Source organism: Pleurodeles waltl, chromosome 10, assembly GCF_031143425.1.
Source record: "Pleurodeles waltl isolate 20211129_DDA chromosome 10, aPleWal1.hap1.20221129, whole genome shotgun sequence".
Classification (NCBI taxonomy): Eukaryota; Metazoa; Chordata; class Amphibia; order Caudata; family Salamandridae; genus Pleurodeles; species Pleurodeles waltl.
The window spans coordinates 919,144,623-919,162,303 of NC_090449.1; the positions used below are offsets into that span (position 1 = coordinate 919,144,623).

A 17,681-nucleotide genomic window follows, 5' to 3' on the forward strand; every position below is an offset into this window, starting at 1 on the left:
GGATCAGCCCTAATCTCCCTTCACTTCACATCTTATGTAAAAGAATTTCATTTTTCTCAAAGGTGGCACATCTTTCCTATTTTTGTTTATGTTTCTTTGATCGTTCTTGCTCTTGTGGAGTGTGCATTTTTTACTCACTATTGGACCTTGGGCTTCGTTGCTGATCATGTGTTACCTGTTGTAACTTAATGTACTTCTGTCTATTTTTGTTTTGATTTCTCTGTGTTTTGGTTACTGAGGTCATGTATCATCCTCTGGTTTGCTATTTTATTTTTCTGTAACTTTTCTGCTTCCCATTGGTGAGTTCTGACCCATTCAATTTCTTTGACACTGCTGTCTGCCTCATGGTGCTTGACAGTGATGTGAGATGACATGATATCAACTTTTGTTTCTTGCGCCTGTGTTTTACCCTGCTCCCCCCATACACACATGCCTTTTTGTGCTGAGAATCTTTCAAAGCAGATGTGTAGCACCATCTATGAACTGGCCCATATTTGTGGCCCATGCCGTTTTTGGGTCAACTTTTTTTCCTGCAGTGTCCTGGAATTGTGGTGTTCTTATCACCTGTGAGGGTTCTAACCTACCTACCATGGTGTGTTTAATTGGTCTTTTCTATATGAAGTGGCTGCCTACATTTCAGTTTGTTTTTCATCTTTTGGGTCCACCACTTGACACTTATGTGGGTTCCTCAAAAATTCTGTGGTATTAACCATCTGGTGGGATTCGTGATTTGGGGTTGTTGAATGTATTGGTTATTCTTTTTCTATTCCTTTTCTTGCTGCTAGTTGGCACAATGTGAGGGCTGAAATTGTTTGTGGTCGGGATGTTTGGTCTTTTGCTTTAGCTTCTCTGCTTAATCTATGTCCTGCTTTGTTTTCTGGTGTTTCAAATTAGACTACCTCAACTGTACTGTGGTGTATATACGTGCATCTTGAAGCATGGCGTTAATGTGTGTCATGAATTGGGCTGCCTCCTACAGTGGCATGCTGGGTGATGTCCTTTGTGCAGATTATGCTTCCTGATTTTTTTTACCCGTGTGCTTGATTCAGTGGGCTGAGTATTTCAGTTCTACATCTGGACAATGTTCTGCTGCCTTGTGGGTGACAACTGAAACTGCTGTAAGCTTTACCCTTTGATTGCCTTTGCGTTTTAGCCGTTAGCTTAACCCTTTGAATTGCCTTTGCTTTCTAGCTTGAGTCACTGTACTTTTATGCACCTGTTTTGAGTGTGGCAGTACAAAATTGCAAAGTTTTATTTTTTAAAGTTAACTTTCTTTTATTTTGCCAAGTCATCTTTTCTTAGTTTCAACTCATGTTTTCTTATATTTTTGTTCGTGGGAGATGTTGTCAAAAGATTACAATCAACTTGTTCTAAACATGCGAGACCAATTGTATTGCAAATGCTGATTTCTTTGTGTCACTAGGTGTTGATCATTGACTTGTACCTGTATTTGGCTTTCTTGACTCCTTCTGTGTCTCATGAGTCTCCATTGCTGACACCCCACTTATCAGGGGACAGCTCCTCTGTGCATGCTACTTTGACTTCTGGGCTTTTAGTGCTTGTTGGCATGTTTTGGAATTGGCATGTGGAGCTCTGTTGGGCATCTAGGTACAGTCCTTCCTCCATTGTGTAGATTTTGCTATTTCTGGCTGGCAACTTTGTCGGGCAGCCGATACTCTTCTTACCTGCCACAGTAGATCCTCATGGGGTAAGGACTGGGAAGAGGAAATGAAAAAAAGGTAGTACTTGTATTACTTACCAAACAAATCATTCTTCGATTCTACTCCTCATCTCAGTTCTTACTATGCTTACAATCTCTTTACTGTATGCCCAGCTTTAACTGTGGTAAGGTGGGCTTCTTTGGTAGTCATAACAGGAGGGATCCTAAATACAGTTGTCCATTTACAGATATGCCTAGCAACGAAGGAGTTAGAATTACTTTCTTTTAGGTAGGCAGCAGCTGCACCTGTCTGCAAGGAGTGGACACACCTCATCACTGAGATGAGGAAATAGAATTGAAATAATAAGGTTATGAGTAAGTAATCAATGTATTCAAAACACAAATCCTGATTACGCTCTGACTGCAACAAATATTTTCACACAAAATGTCTAGCACAACAGTTAAATAAAGTCTCAAGTCTTTAGACAATCTTTTGTTTTATATCTGGGTGTGTATTCTCCAAAGAAGTTGTGATTCTGACACTCACAGTGGCAGGGAGCTGTGAGCTTCTGTCAACCAGTTAGATGAAGCCTGCAGGCTAGATGCTTGATGACATCAGATCCATGGCTCCTCCTTCAACTCTGGAAGTTCATCCCACTCATGAAACTCTAAAGACCTTAATTCTGAAAAGCCAAGTCCCCACTGTCTGACTAGTCCCTGTACTCGCCACCACCTTTCTTTTAAGTCATACGCTTATGCCCCTCTCGCTTTCTCTCGCGCCCCTGCTCTTGCTCTCTTGCTCCCTCGCTCTCTCTCTCACTCCCTCTCTCTTTCTCCCTTCCCTCTCTCTCTCTCTCTCTCTCTCTCTCTCTCTCTACCCCTCCCACCCCCACCCACTTCCTTTTCAGCATTGTCCTCATCTACTGAAGGCTGATGGTGCTCAAAATCTGGGTTTAAATTATTACCACAAGTTTAACATTTGATAAAGTGATGAGCTGCATTATTACCACATTATAATTACGGGGATACCACACTGAAGCTCAGAGAAACTGTGCTGGTGTTGACTCAGGGGCAGAACACTGTCCCCTGCACCTTCTGGGGGGCAGGGAGCCCCCAACACTTAAGAGGAACTCCAATCCCTCAAGGTCCCCATCCAGCCCAAGCCCAATGAATATTTGTGAGATATTGGAGACTCAGGGACACCCTCGTCGCATTTGGTTGCCCCCCTTCATTTTGTTGTACACAACTCTAAAGCTAACTCCTGTGTCAATACACGGGGAAAAACTAACTGAAACACAGTTTCAGCAAGGATTTTCGAACACAAATTTAAATCCACATTATTATGTGTTTGCTGGGTACTTTACAAGGGAAACGACTGGTAATCTTTATGACACTCTAGGCTTTATTGTAAGCTTACAGTAAGGTTAGGTTTATGTTTAGTATGGGGGAGGGGAACCTGTAACATTCATGGTCCCCATCCATTGTTGTGGGCCTTCTTTGACTCCTTCCCCTGCCTCAGTTGAAAACTGACTGGGGTGCGCAGTGGCTCTGCAGCCCTTCCATCCTGATCAGGGATGCCTCTTCCAGATTGCACTGTAATGCTAGTGTTACATAAAGTAGGTACTCGATAGTGCTTCTTACACCAGGAACACACAAACCCTGTAAAACCTTTTTGGTAAATCAGTAGTAATAGCATAAAGTGTTGCCACACCTGGTAGGTGCAGTGCTCTACATTGAATAAATAGGTGCAGGAGCTCACCAAATTGATTTGTGGACTAGGGTGGGGTTTGTGGGTGGGGCTATGGACAATGCTTATGGGGCATGGCCAGGAGCACATATTGAATTTTGTTGAGGTTTTCTTGGTGTGCAGATGGGCATAATGATACTTGAGCATTGTTGTATTGCTGATATGTTTTGAATATTCCTTTTGTCCTTACATGTACAAAAGGGTGCATTTAATATTATTTTTCAAATTTTACAAGTGTATAGATTGCTTCTGTGCAAAGCAGGTGAAAGATATTTTTAACTTTTACATTATGCTCAGTAATGGATAGTGAGGTCACTTTAAGAAAGAAGCCTTGAAAATTAAACACCATGGTCTACTTCTTTTTTAAAACAGCCATTTCTGTTTAACATCATTATAATAGATCTATAGTACCCAGTGCTCAAAACCATTAAAACACCTTACAGCAACCACATCATCTTTAAGTAGGTTACTCGATCCTATGACCTTAATATTAGCCAGCAGCATTGTCTCTCTTTTGGCATTAAGATGAAACATAAATTAATTCTTACAAAACTACCAGCATCACACCCTTGACAAAGTATGGCAATAGATGTTTTTTCATAGAAGCTATAGATTCCAGTTAACAGACTCTGGTTTTAAACAAACTACAAGGGAACATTAAACAACAACATAGACACTTTTTTTAAAGGGGTATCCAATGTAAACTCCTATTAAAAAGAGTGGATACTGAAAAAACATGCCTGTGATTGAAATATTGCCTGACCTTTATTCCTGCAGGTGCCAGATCCCCTGAGCCACCTTGTAGACTTCAAAGATTTGCCTACTCAGGACTTTGTATGTATGAAAGCTGGACATCAACCAATGATGCTATGGCTCATTTTGTTATTGAAGAAAAATACTTTAAAGGTATTCGCTGGCCATGAAAATGAGCGCCACAGTGAAAATAAGCACCATCATCTTTTTGAAAAAAACAAGCAGACCTGTTGGCAAATCTCTGCAGGTGGCGGAGTCCCTTAATAAGGGTCCTTCTTTGGATTTTCTAGATATGTTTCTTTCAATAAGCTGCATAGCACAATAGAAGTGGGCTTCCCATGGCACAACACTTAAATCAAATATGACTTACACAAGCTATTTTCCTTAACATTTGTTGGAAATGTTTAACTATGGTAAAATCCTTTGTCTCATTGCCACCTATTAGACATCACCCAGCCACTCCTAGATGGCACGGCTTTGCCCGAAAGCTCCTTACCTGCTGTAAATTCCAACTTCCGCTTCCTAGATGTGGGCAAGCTGCTGAAAGCTCGAGCCAGGATCAAGCCAGATGCCTGGCTCAGTTGTAGGTCCTTTTGTACCCTCAAGCCCAAAATGAACTAAACTTTGCTGTTACATCTGCCCGCCGCCCAAACTCTAATCTTAATGTAAAGAATAAAGGCAAAATGGTGACTTTGTTGTAAAACATGGGACAAATAAAGTAATCGCCATCTAGTGGCTGAATTGCACAATGTGAAACCAGAAGTTCTGGGATCAATCCCGGCTTCCCCACATGTCTAAATTGTGGGGTCCCAGGTAAATATTTTATCTCACCATACCTCCTTTTTCTTCATCATCACCACATATGATTGTATATTCAAATACACAAATTCAGGATGGATGCTGTACAATCCTGTCTTGTGTTAGATTTACTACACTATAATGTTGCTTCATTCATGAAAAAATAGCCCATATATTATATACATATGAAAAGTGACTAGCTTCTCAGTTCACTAGTGGCATTGTCATCATAGTGAAAGCTCAAACGCTTCTAACTTCACTATCACTTTTAATAAACTCCTCTTAATGCTATGATATAAGTTTATGTTCCAAGATGAAATGTTTCAACATATTAAAGATTACACTTTTTTTTTCAACTTTAACGTTTTCAAGGCTGGACTTAGGTAAGGGCTCTTCAAGCCAAGCAGGACTCTTGGTTCGGCTCTGACTATTTAATCTTGTGTATTTGTTGATTCACCCACCTCTGCCTCTCCCAGACACTGCAGAAAAGCATATCTGCAAGAGAGAGAGAGACCTATCACTTGCTAGAAACTAACCCTTTTAAATGCACTTCATGCAGGACTGTGGTAATGCAGGGCTTGTTGGGCTGGCAGCTTTATATTTGCTGTGCTGGACACTGCAGACAACACTCATGCATGCAAGATCACACACAGTCTCACAAGCACTCATGTACACTGAAGTTTGAGAAAATGGTCTTGTTTTACAAAAGTAAATCTGATTATCACTGTCAACATTTGGTAATGGAGGAATGGGCTTCATTCATTGCTTGTTTGCCTTTACTCTGTGAATCCAATCTTCTACTGGCAAGGACCAATTCTAACAGTCAACTGCATTCAATACGATTTTTTAAAGATATGATTACATTCGCTGGTCTCCACATTACTAAAACCAGGTTGTATGATGGAACCACGCATGCGGAAACCACGCATGCCAGAACAACGCGGTCGGAACAACGACTGCGTTGTTTCCACGCATGCCTTTACCACGCATGCCTTTACAACGATTTTTCATTGTAAAGGCATGCCTAGTAAAGCCATGTGTAGAAACGGCATGCGTAGTTGTCGCATGCCACCCCCACCCTAAAAACAGAAGTACCCCTACCTCCACCCTTAAAAACTACCCCAATACCCCACACCCACCCTGAGCCCTAAAACTGACCCCACCCCCAAAAATAAAACAACCCAACCCCTAAAAAACAATATTACCCCAACCCCATCCCTAAAAAAAGAAGTACTCTGACCCCCACCTTTAAAAACTACCCCGATACCACCCCACCCACCCTGAGCCCTAAAACCGACCCTCACCCCCAAAAATAAAACTACCCAACCCCTACAAAACAAAATCACCCAACCCCCCACTAGCTCCTGAAAACGCAAACCCCCTGCCTGCCCTGAATACAAAATGACCCCAACCACCACCCCCGCCCCTAAAAACCCAACCCCCTACCAACCCTAAATACAAAATTACCCTGACACCCTACTCCTAAAAACCCACCCCTTCCCTGAATACAAAATTATACCACCCTCCCACCCCTAATAACCCACCCCCACCCACCCTAAATAAAAAATGACCCCCAACTCCCACCCAGCCCCTAAAAACCCAAACCGCCCTGAATACAAAATTACCCCAACACCCCATCCCCGCCTCTAAAATCCCAACCCCACCACCTGCCCTGAATACAAAATTACACCAACCCGCCCCTAAAAACCCGACCCCCCTCCCGCCCTAAATACAAAATTACCACAACCCTCACCCCATAAAACCCACCCTAAATACAAAATTACCCTGACCCCCACAACCCCAACCCTAATAACCCACCCCCACCCCCTAAATACAAAATTACCGTAACCCCCCACCCCGCCCCTAAAAACATGACCCCCCACGCCCGCCCTAAATACAGAATTACCCTTACCCCACCCCTAAAAACCCACCCGCCCTAAAAACATAATTACCCCAACCCCCAAATACAAAATTACCCTGACTCCCCACCCCTAAAAACCTGCCCCCCTACCCGCTCTAAATACAAAATGACCCCGACCACCTGCCCCTAAAAACCAGAACCCCCACACCCTTGAATACAAAATTACCCGACCCCCCTAAAAACAAAATAACCCGACCCCCCCACCCGTCCTAAAAACCATAGTACCAACACCCCCGCCCCTTAAAAAAATAAAATAACCTAACCACCCCAACCCCTTCACCCCCATACACCCACCCCAAAAACTATGTCCAACCATGCCTCAGCCCCACTTACCTGACCGCGTCCTCTCACAATGGATCTTCCTTTTTCTCTGCCTTAACCACGCATGTGGGTCTGTGTCTTTGTTACCACCTCTTCCCCGACCTCCTCCAGACAAGTGCTGGCATACTCTGCTGTACTAGCAAGCAGTCATCACTTAGATTTCCCTCAAGTCAGGAGATATGACTGTTAGCAGGCCCTGCTCACACTCCTACAGTGCTATGGAACCCACCTGGAGCCTGATTGGAAAGTGTGCCAATAATCACAATGTGGCACCTCCGAAACTCCCTGCAGCTCTGAAATTAATGCATAGAGGCACTGCTGAACTAGCACAGTGCAAGTGTAGATTAACACACGATTATCAGAGTGCTGCACAAAAACGTACCGACTCGTCAGCTGTGTTGCGCTTTTTTCTGCACATACCCATTACCTCCCGTCCCTCCCTCGCCTTCCTTTTAGACCAATGAGGCCTCCTGCCTCCCCCCTAGACCCTCCCTTCCCTTTTTAACCCCCCCCCCACCCTTACCTCCTCCTGTTCTTTTGTCTAGCCCACGCTAGACATTTTTCTTTCTCCTTACCTGCACGGCAGGGCCTGGGGGTTATCGATGGAGGCACTCCTCGGGACGCGGAGCTCCACGAGGAGTGCTGCAGCCCGGGCGCGACTTTGCCGAGCAGCCGGGCTGCTCAGGAGGAGCGTACTGAGGGATGGCTGACGGGGTCAGCCGGCCCTCTGTGGCTGGGGCGTTGGCTTCCGGTTTTCCGCGCCGCAGAGCCGCGGGGAAATGCGGGAGTGCTGCTTTTGGATTTTCTGAAGGTAGGACGGGCGTTCTGCCTGCAGTTTTATGGTCTTTGCAGTTAGTTTTTGACCTTTTTAGGGATTGGTGGATTCCTGTTGTGGGAGGTCCAGGTCGCTATATATGGGGAGTGCTTTTAGGTGAAGGGCAGTGTATTTTGGATTATTAGCATGCCTAAGGTTCCGGCTAAGAGACATAGGATTGTCTCTTCTTCCTCCTCTGAGGAGGAGGGTGCTGCTGGCGTTTCCACTCCTGGGGGCTCCCAGTTACAGGAGGTTAGGGGTACTCCCCTCATGTCCAGGGAGGAGGTGCAGGAGATGATCGAGGTGGCTGTTACCAGGGCTCCTAAAGCAGGGATGGCCAGGCCTGGTCAGTCTAAACTTGCCCATACTTCGGCATCTGCAAGGAAGTCCTCCTCAGACAGTGAGGGTGATGAGGCCCCATCTACGTCCTCTGGGGGTAAATATGTATCCAGAGAAGAAATGTGGGAGGTGATGGCACATGTTCGGGACAATTTGGGTTTCCCAGTGTTGCAACCTTCAAACTCGGAATCTCACTTATTTCCACAATATCAGACGCCTTCTAAGTTTGCCATGCCTTTTCAGGGACCTGTGAAGGATATGGTGTTTCGCGAATGGAAGGATGTGGATAAGGCGCAAGTTCCACGATTCCTGCAGAAACTGTATTTACTTGAGGGTGAGGAGGTATTGCCTCCTTCGGTCCGCCTGGATTCAATTTTAGCTACCCTGATTGGCAAAACGGCAGTCAATCCGGGTGATTGTGTGCCTACAGATGCCACGGACCGTAAAGTGGATTCAGGTCTTAAAAGAGCTTTTACAGCTGAGAATCTGGCGCTAAGGGCGGGTATATATTCTGCTTATGCGGCCCAGTCGTTGGTGCAGGACTAGCTGGCGGTGGCTGTTCAGGAAGGGGCGGAATGTTCGGCGCTCCTGGCTGGTATGGAGCAGCAGGCCAGATTGTTGGCAGATGTGTCTTCTGATGTGGTCCGTACTTCGGCTCTGGCCTCTGGTGCTTTGATTGGGGCTCGTAGGTCCCTCTGGTTACGTTCCTGGAAAGCTGACCCAGGGGAAAAAGCAGCCTTGCTGAGACTGCCGTTTGAAGGTCGCAGCTTGTTTGGGGATCAATTGCCATCCATGCTTTCCAAAGCATTTAAGGAACGGAAGCATGCCTTGCCTTATAAATGGAGATCTACTTCGGGTAAAGGGTGGAAGAAACATTCCCGCTCTTCTCCTTAAATGGATGCCAAATCCTTTTCATTTAGGAAGCGGCGTTTTCAGCCGCATTTTTCTCCTAAGAAGTCTGCTCCTGCGAACCGGGGTGGGTTCAAGAAGGGGTCCTGACAATCACTGTGAGCCTGGCATAGGGCCGGTTGGGGGAAGGCTGAGTCACTTTCTTTCAGCTTGGGAGGAGAGTGTCAACGATCGTTGGGTGCTAGACATTGTGGCCAATGGTTTTGTCATCGATTTTGTGGTGGTACCTCCAGATTCAGGGGTACGTCCAACCCCTCTGCCTTCAGGGGGGTCACGGAGAAGACCATTATTGGACGGAGTCCGGGACTTGCTGGTCAAGGGGGCCATTTCCCGCGTTCCACTGGATGAACGGGGTCAGGGCACTTATTCGGTCTTGTTTCTTGTTCAGAATGTTTCAGGGGGATTTCGACCGGTGCTCAATCTGAAGGAGGTGAATGCTTGGATCAGGACGGTGCATTTCCACATGCTGTCTATTCAGACTATCTTTCCATTGGTCAGGCAAAGGGACTTTCTAGTGTCGCTGGATCTGCAGGATGCTTACCTGCACGTGCCGGTGGCAAGGTCTTCACAGAGGTTCCTGAGGTTTGCTGTGGATCAGGAACACTATCAGTTTTGCGTTCTACCTTTCGGTCTCAGATCTTCTCCTCGAATTTTTACGAAGGTGCTGGCTCCCCTGGTGGCTTTGCTACATTCAGACGGGGTGTTTATTCATCCGTATCTGGACGACATCTTGATTCATGCCCCGTCACAGGTCCTGTTGCAGAGGCAGGTGGCCCAAGTTCTGGTGGTCCTGCAAAACCACTGGTTTTTAATCAACTAGGAGAAATCAGATTTAGTTCCGTCCCAGGATCTGGTTTTTCTAGGGGCTCGGTTTCGGACTCTTCTAGGCTTGGTGACAGTGTCAGAAAAGAGGTTAGGTGTACTCCAGTCCTTGGTAAGGAAGGTAGTGTTACTGACTGCACCCCGAGCTCTTCTATGGTTACGTCTACAGGGTCATTTGGCGTCTGTGATATTTCTGGTACCTTGAGCACGTTTCCATCTCCTGTGCTTGATGACATGGTTCTTGAGAAGGTGGGCGCCAGGGTCCGGTTCTCTGAGGGCCAGGGTTCCGGGGTCCGAATTGATTCGCAGGGAGTTGCAATGGTGGTTGGATGCAGATCATCTTCGGGTAGGGGTTTCTTTGTCACCTCTGAGACCCGTGGTGGTGACTACGGATGCCAGCCTCTCCGGTTTGGGTGCGTGGATGGGGTCGGCTCAGATTCAGGGGTTCTGGTCCCCTCTGGAGGCGAGTCGGTCGTCGAATTGGCGCGAGTTGAGAGCTGTCTTATTGGCTCTGGTCCATTTCCAGGTGTCCCTGAGGGGTGCGGCGGTTCCTGTTCGGACGGACAACTTGGTGGCAAAGGCTTATGTCAACCGGCAAGGGGGGACCAGGTCAAGGGCCCTGTTCAGTCTAGCCAGGAAGATTTTTGTGTGGGCTCAAGAGTGGGTTCCTGCTCTCAGGGCTATGTACATTCGGGGGGTGGTCAATGTTCGGGCGGATCTGCTGAGCAGGGTGATTCCTTCCTCGCAACTTTTCTCCCTCCGGAAGTCTCTGTTTCTGCATCTGGTTCGGCTTTGGGGGCTTCCAGTGCTGGATGTGTTTGCGTCCGCAGAGAACGTGAAGTTGGATTGCTTCTGCTCCCGGTTTCGGTGTCCCCAGGCCTGGGAGGTGGACGGGATGTCATGTCCTTGGCCGAGGGGCCTTTTGTATGCGTTCCCACCATTTCAGCTACTCAGGTCTTTTCTGTTGAGGGTGAGGGATCTGGGGTCCAGGGTTATCCTGATTGCGCCACTTTGGCCGCGGGTGAATTGGTTCCCGTTGTTGCGGCTGATGGCAGACGGGAGGATGTGGCCTCTGCCTCTTTGTCCGTCTCCCCTGGAGTTTCCCTGCCTCCCATTGGGGTCGTTGAGGACGTTGCACTTGACAGCCTGGAAGTTGAACAACGGGGCTTGACGGGTCTGGGGGTACCTGTAGCTTTGAGTTCTACCTTACTAGCTTCCAGGCGGCGTTTCACTTTACTTTCCTATGGTAGACAGTGGAAGGTTTTTTCTTCTTGGTGCTTGAGTCATGAGTTGGATACTACCTGCGCGTCTATCTTTGAGGTGATGTAGTTCCTGCAGGACGGTGTACAATTGGGGTTGTCGGTGGCATCTCTACAGGTACAGTGGGTGGCTATTCAGGCATTTAGAGGTCCGTGGCGTAATCTTCCGGATGAAGGGCGCTTGATGCCTAGATTTTTTCAAGGTCTTATTAATTTGTTTCCTCGCCCTGTACGTTCTTTTCCTTCATGGGATCTTTCTTTGGTTTTGGATGTTTTGACGGATCCCCCTTTTGAACCATTGGGGGACTGTGATTTGCGCCATCTGTCCTTGAAGACGTTCTTTTTGGTAGCCATTACTTCGGCTCGTCGTTTAGGGGAATTGGGGGCCTTGGCCTGTTCCTTTCCTTTTTGTAAGGTTTTTCAAGATCGGGTGGTTCTGGTTCCGGTCCCTTCATTTATTCCGAAAGTCAATTCTTCGTTCCATGCTCGCCAGGAGGTCATCCTTCCTTCATTTTGTCCAAATCCCTACTTAAGGGAGGAGGTCCGTTTGCATTCGTTGGATGTACGCAGGGCTTTGTTGGAGTACCTGTGGGTGGTGGCTCCTTTTCGTAAGGGTGGTTTGCTTTTTGTTAATTTTGGTCCGGCACGTAAAGGTGAGAAGCCTTCCACGGCTTCCTTGAGTCGGTGGGTGAGATCATTGATTCTGCTGGCCTATTCCTTAAAAGGGGTGGTTTCTCCTCAAGGGATTCAGGGTCGGTCTACCAGGGGTATGGCGGCTACGGTGGCGGAGCTTCAGGGGACTTCTGTGGTGGAAATTTGCAGGGCCGCCACTTGGGCTTCTCCTTCGACGTTTGTGCGTCATTACAGGCTGTCGGACTTGGGTAGTTTGGAGTCGGTATTAGTTCACCGAGTCTTATCCTCTATGAGGTAATAGGGGTAGGGTTTTTGGTGGCCTTGGGGCAGGATATTAATAAAGTTCTTGCAGCTCAGTGTCCGTCTCCTGTGTTTTTCTTGCTATGTCTCATTGGTCTAAAAGGAAGGCGAGGGAGGGACGGGAGGTAATGCTTCAATTTTCTTGCGATAATGGCATTACTCCTAATCCTACTCCCTCGCCTTCCTTTCCGTTCCCTCCCGCCCTCCCGGTACGGACTGTCCGAGTTGCTGCTTGGGCTTGGTTTTTGTACAGGAGGAGGTAAGGATGGGGGGGGGGCTTTTAAAAGGGGAAGGGAGGGTCTAGGGGGGAGGCGGGAGGCCTCATTGGTCTAAAAGGAAGGCGAGGGAGTAGGACTAGGAATAATGCCATTATCGCAAGAAAATGGAAGCATTTTAGTGAGCTTGCCTTGCTGCCCGTGAGTACCGGCACTCTCTTTTGCCAAGGAGAAGTATTCAAGGCAGAAAATTCAGAAGTGCCGGTACTTAGTACCGTAGGTGAGTGCCGACCTATCTAAAGCACTGGGTATGTGAGGTATTACCACCACTTTAAAAACGTACCTAGGTAATTCCACCACCCCTCAAACTCTGCGTAAAGTTTAACGCCATGCTGCACTTGCGCTCTGAGAGATTTCGGCCTTGGGTCTGTACCTGTCTTAACTCCAGAGGGGCGTAAGTGCAGGGCTGTACATTTCTCTGGTGGGCTGCACTCTAGGATGGGAGACTGCTTTCCGAGCAGTGTGGGCATGCTTGGCCCAGTTATGACCGCGTGGCTCTTACTCTAGCGGCCCTTGTTCGGGCTACCGCTTTGAAAAACGTTGCCACGGCTGAGTTTGGTTTCAGGTCTGGCACCACGTAATTTTTCCTCGTTCCGTCGTGTTACTGTAGAGCGAAGTGACCATATGTTTTTTTTCAAAATATAACGTGATTGGCGAAAAACAACTTTCTGGATTAGAACACTGATGTTAGAGATATGTTGTCTCATGTATAAAGTTACACTTCACACGTGTGCCGCTGTGCACAAGCCTCGGTTTTGAGGCCTTCTATTTCACCACAGAACAGCAGGACACTTTGGTTAACACAACTATACTTTTCGCATTGTGTGCCTACCGACCTCACAGACTCCATTATTGTATACCAACTCATTTCAGGTGCCAAAATAAGTGGTTATACAAAGATAAAACTTTGAACACCGATCACAAATGTTTCCATCACAAAAAGCGTAGTTTGACACCAATACTACAACACTTCACAATTTACTTTCCGCAACTAGACAGTATACTGAGACTTTCATTCTAATGACTGGTGGGGTCAATCTGCGCCGGGTGCAATATTCTAAGTTTTGGAAACTAGAATTTATTCCCACAGCTCGGTCCACTTCCAGTCCCACGTGGAACTGTGAAGATGCACAGGCAGCTGTATTTCTTCATTCAAATTGTGCTTTTGACAATAAAAGTTGAATTCTTATTCTGCGGGCGCTGATCTCATGTTCAGCAGTGGTGCACTAAGTTGTGTCACATTGCATTCACTGTTTAAACGTACACATTATATGGGTTTATGTGAGGGAGCTTTCTCTGGAGCGCTTCAGAAAGTTAAATACACCCTCATATTTGCACGAGAACAGCAGTGGCATGAGTGTCTCTCATTTCGATTGTTTTTCGTGCATATGCACGGCTCATTAAAGCAAACATTGAGTTAAACCGTCATATGACCATGTGACCCCTGAAATACCCTCCTACCCCCACCCCTCACACGCACACACGCATAAAACTAACTCATGCACTCGATGTTGGCTGTGCGGAGCATGCGAATACTGCCTCTGGTGCTGAAGCTGGCCTTCGGCCTCCAGGGATGACTTCACAGGGCGGCGCTGCCACACTCTTCCACTCAGTGGGTCAGCTGGCAGCAGTACACACAATTGTGCAAGGCACACCTTCTCGTCGGATTAAACTCGACCTGTCTATTTGAAATTGTTGGCCCTCTCACTTTAGAACAGGTGCGAACAGTTACCTGATTCTGCTAAGCACTTCGTGAGCGTGGTACGACAGACAATCTTGGTGGGGTGTGAAATTCTATGTGAGGGCGATTCAATTAGCCGGAAAAACACGGTTCTTGCCCCTTACTGGCTTCAGTTTTAAAGTTTGACGTCTCCTACATCTAAGCCCAAGAGGAAGAGTGTCAACCAGGGAGAATTAACAGGGGAGCTGGGGAGCGGGTGTGATGTCTGCTCCTTCATTACACCGACCACAGTCACTGCAACTGTATCTGCTAAAGGATGTTGGCCCATCACATTTCAAATGATGAAGCAAATACCTTTGCACATGGTATATAGTATCAGCTTCACGCGTCTGTATCCTTTAGAGTGACTGGAAGATTAGGGAAAGCGCAATAGAACAAATTCTGAATGGCATGAGACACAAGGGTCGGGTAGGACTAAATGCAGAAATCAAGGAATTGATGGCTTGTATGCGCCACTATTACCGTGAGACAGACTAATGGGGGTCCACTCAAGCACCCACAAAATAGCGCATCTCTTTATTAGCTACCTACGAACAGTACTACCGTTAAGCAGTTTTCTGGAAACATAACTTACAGTTAATAACATTTTCGGAGTGCCTTCGTCGAGGGTAGTTGTTTCGTGAGAATTTTCTGCAAGCTATAACTCACTAGTTTACAGTTTACAAATCGTTGAGGAACTAATGTGAGCGTAAGCACAAGTTAGTTTGGAAAGTGCAATATATTTTACTTTGACGCCTCGTTAGGGTTAGTAAGCGATATACAAATGCAAACGCAATACTGTTACACTAATCCAGACAGAAGCCAGGTTGGAAGTGCGGTCACTTTATTGAAGCCTGCTATGGTACCAAAACTTGCAGCAACACTTACCACAGTGGCAGAGTCCGGCCAGAAGCGCGAGTAGGTACAGTGCCAGAAGAACTGTGGCGGGACCTGGCCTTGGACAGGGCTTCAGCGCGGCCCCTCCAGCAGGCACAGGGTGCTGCCTCCACATAGTGCACCGCGAAGCACAGGCGCCTCGGGCCGAAGCACGGCGATGTTGGGGTTGCCCGGGTTTCAAACGTGGGGCTGTTTCCAATCCGCCCCCAGAGGGCGCAGCGAGCCGCGGAAGGTGGGCAGCGGCAGGCGCCCAGCTGCATGGCGGGTCACCGGCGGCACAGAGGGAACAGGAGTTGCTCCTCGGGGAAGGACAGAGCGCGGCGCCGGCCAGGGAGCCCAGCGCATAGTTCAGAGCAGCGAGGAGAAGACAAAGCGGCTCAGTGGCTGCAGCCCCCCTAGGGGGGCACCGGCTCACGGCACACACAAAGGGCGCTTGTTGCTCCCTGCCTGCGCCGGGCGCATTAATCATAGGAGAGAAAGGGAAAGTTGCTAAGCTTTGAATGCTGGGCGTACAGGTGGCCTTGAAGAAACGGGGACTTTTCGGTGCCTCGGTTCGTGGCGCTCGCCCCGCCTCCTTTCATGAAAACAAAGGGAAAGAGCGGTGGAGTAGGAGAGGCGTCATCCCCACGTTACCCCCACCCCAGCAACTGCAAGCTCTCACCCTGCAGAACCTGGAGCGAGTAGTGGAGAGCTGCACGCCTGCTGTCCCTTTATTTAACTTCACATTTCATAGCCGGGACGCGTGTGGTGCCTGGCATCACACAATGCAGCTGCTGAATGAATACATCTGTAACACCGAAGAAACATGCCGGGCAGTACGGACGAATCCCGCTATCTGACAATGTGACAGCATACTACTATGCACCACAACAGCACAAGCAGGCAGTACCAGAATCGCAACAGTATATTAGAATCCCGACCAGCAGTAAACAGAATCCCCACGTCACCGCAGAATCCAGACAGACAGTAGGTACAAGCCCGATAAATAGCAAAGCAGAATCCCGACATCAGTCATGGCAGCAGAATCATGCCAGCCAGCAGAATCCCAACAAGATCGGATCGGAAATACGCCCAGGTCCAAAATAAAAGTGTCCCCTCCCCGTTAGCCAATCAGACACCTTAAAAGTGTCCCACGTTTGTAAATCGAGTAGTTCCGAACTTGTAAAAACAAGCTGTATAGGTCTGTGATTTAAAGTGAAATATAGACGTGCAGGTGGTACCCACTATTTAGGGTACCTATTTACTTCTGAGAAGTGACAGTACTCCTCCTTTAAAAGTATTACAGCCGAGCTGAGAAGCGAAGGTACCCAAAACTGGACAGTACCTGCCCGTTTAAAGCACTGGTATAGGCATGTTGATGGTATAAGAGATCTTATGTTATACCTCTCCACCAGACCATAAATAGAAGCACAAAGAGCGAAAAACCATCCCAAACACTGACCTGCCAGGCCGGCCATTCTGACACTGCCAGATTGCCCTATAGGCAGGCCCGGTTCAAGCGGGTGGGCCACGTGGACCAGGCCCACCCAAACATGACCTTAGGCCCTCCCGGTAACAGCAAAAGCGGCCACAGAGAAAACATCTGTTAAGGGCTTCCTTGTTGTCGGCAAATGTATTATTTTTTTTTACTTTTGTTTAATGATCAGTTAGGGGTCAGCACGAAATATATAGAATACTTTTTATAATGCACTGCATTACTAATAGCTGTTTTACTTGTGTACTAAAGAAAAATACGCCCTTAGATAATTTACCCTATTTTTCTACTGTGTGAGACAAAACTCTGAACACGCCCATAAAAATAGAACAGCCCCTTGACAACCTTAGCTCATGTCTGAGGCAAGCTGCAGTGGGGAGGTATGTGTTGGGGAAGAGGGGACAGGGTTTTACCTTCCAATGATGCAGCAGGTGCAGTGGCACCAGAGCCCAGGTTGTAGGCTACCACCAGAACTGTCAACAATTGGACACACATTGGCCCACCCAAACGCCCCTCGGCCCACCCAGATACAAGTCCTAGAACCGGGCCTGCCTACGGGTCAATTCAACCGTGAATTCTTACATCTAATTGTACAGACCGATGGAATATTGCCACTGGTGAAATACTTTGAGAAGGCTGTGAAGCAGTCGAAATGTGCTACCACAGACTACGTCATATTTTTTGGGATTTCAGAATACAGCTGGAACAAGGAATAACTCTAGAAAGGTCCCGAGGTCCGATCTTTCTTTGAACAAAATGTGTGTGTGTGTGTGCGTGTGAGAGAGAGAGACTGTGCAGAGATCGAGGGCGAGTGAAGTGCATCAGAGTCCAGCTCGTACAAGCCTCATACTCCCACGCCTCACCCCGCCCCTCATATCGCCGCGAGGCCTGGCTCGTACAAGGTTGCTGGGAGACCGGCTCCACACTGCTGGGGCGGAGCGTGGGCGGGACATTGGTGAAGCATGAAGTCACCGATTCGGATTCAGCAGTTCTTTCTACTCTATTCCCGCTTGTTGTGAAGGGAGGCACTGTGTGCGTC

At 47.6% G+C, this 17,681-nt stretch overlaps 1 protein-coding gene across 2 annotated transcripts in view; it reads right to left on the reverse strand.

The window, feature by feature from the left end:
* The window catches only part of ITGB8 (integrin subunit beta 8), a 298,148-nt gene extending 282,421 nt beyond the window's left edge, over window positions 1-15,727 (reverse strand). The window contains exon 1 of one of the 2 annotated variants that reach the window (XM_069211685.1): window positions 15,160-15,727. In XM_069211685.1, coding sequence (XP_069067786.1) covers window positions 15,160-15,637 — 478 coding nt within the window. In that variant the 5' untranslated portion in view covers window positions 15,638-15,727. The remainder of the gene's footprint in view (window positions 1-15,159) is intronic. The other variant, XM_069211686.1, reaches the window with a different exon arrangement.
* Window positions 15,728-17,681: the final 1,954 nt, after the last annotated feature.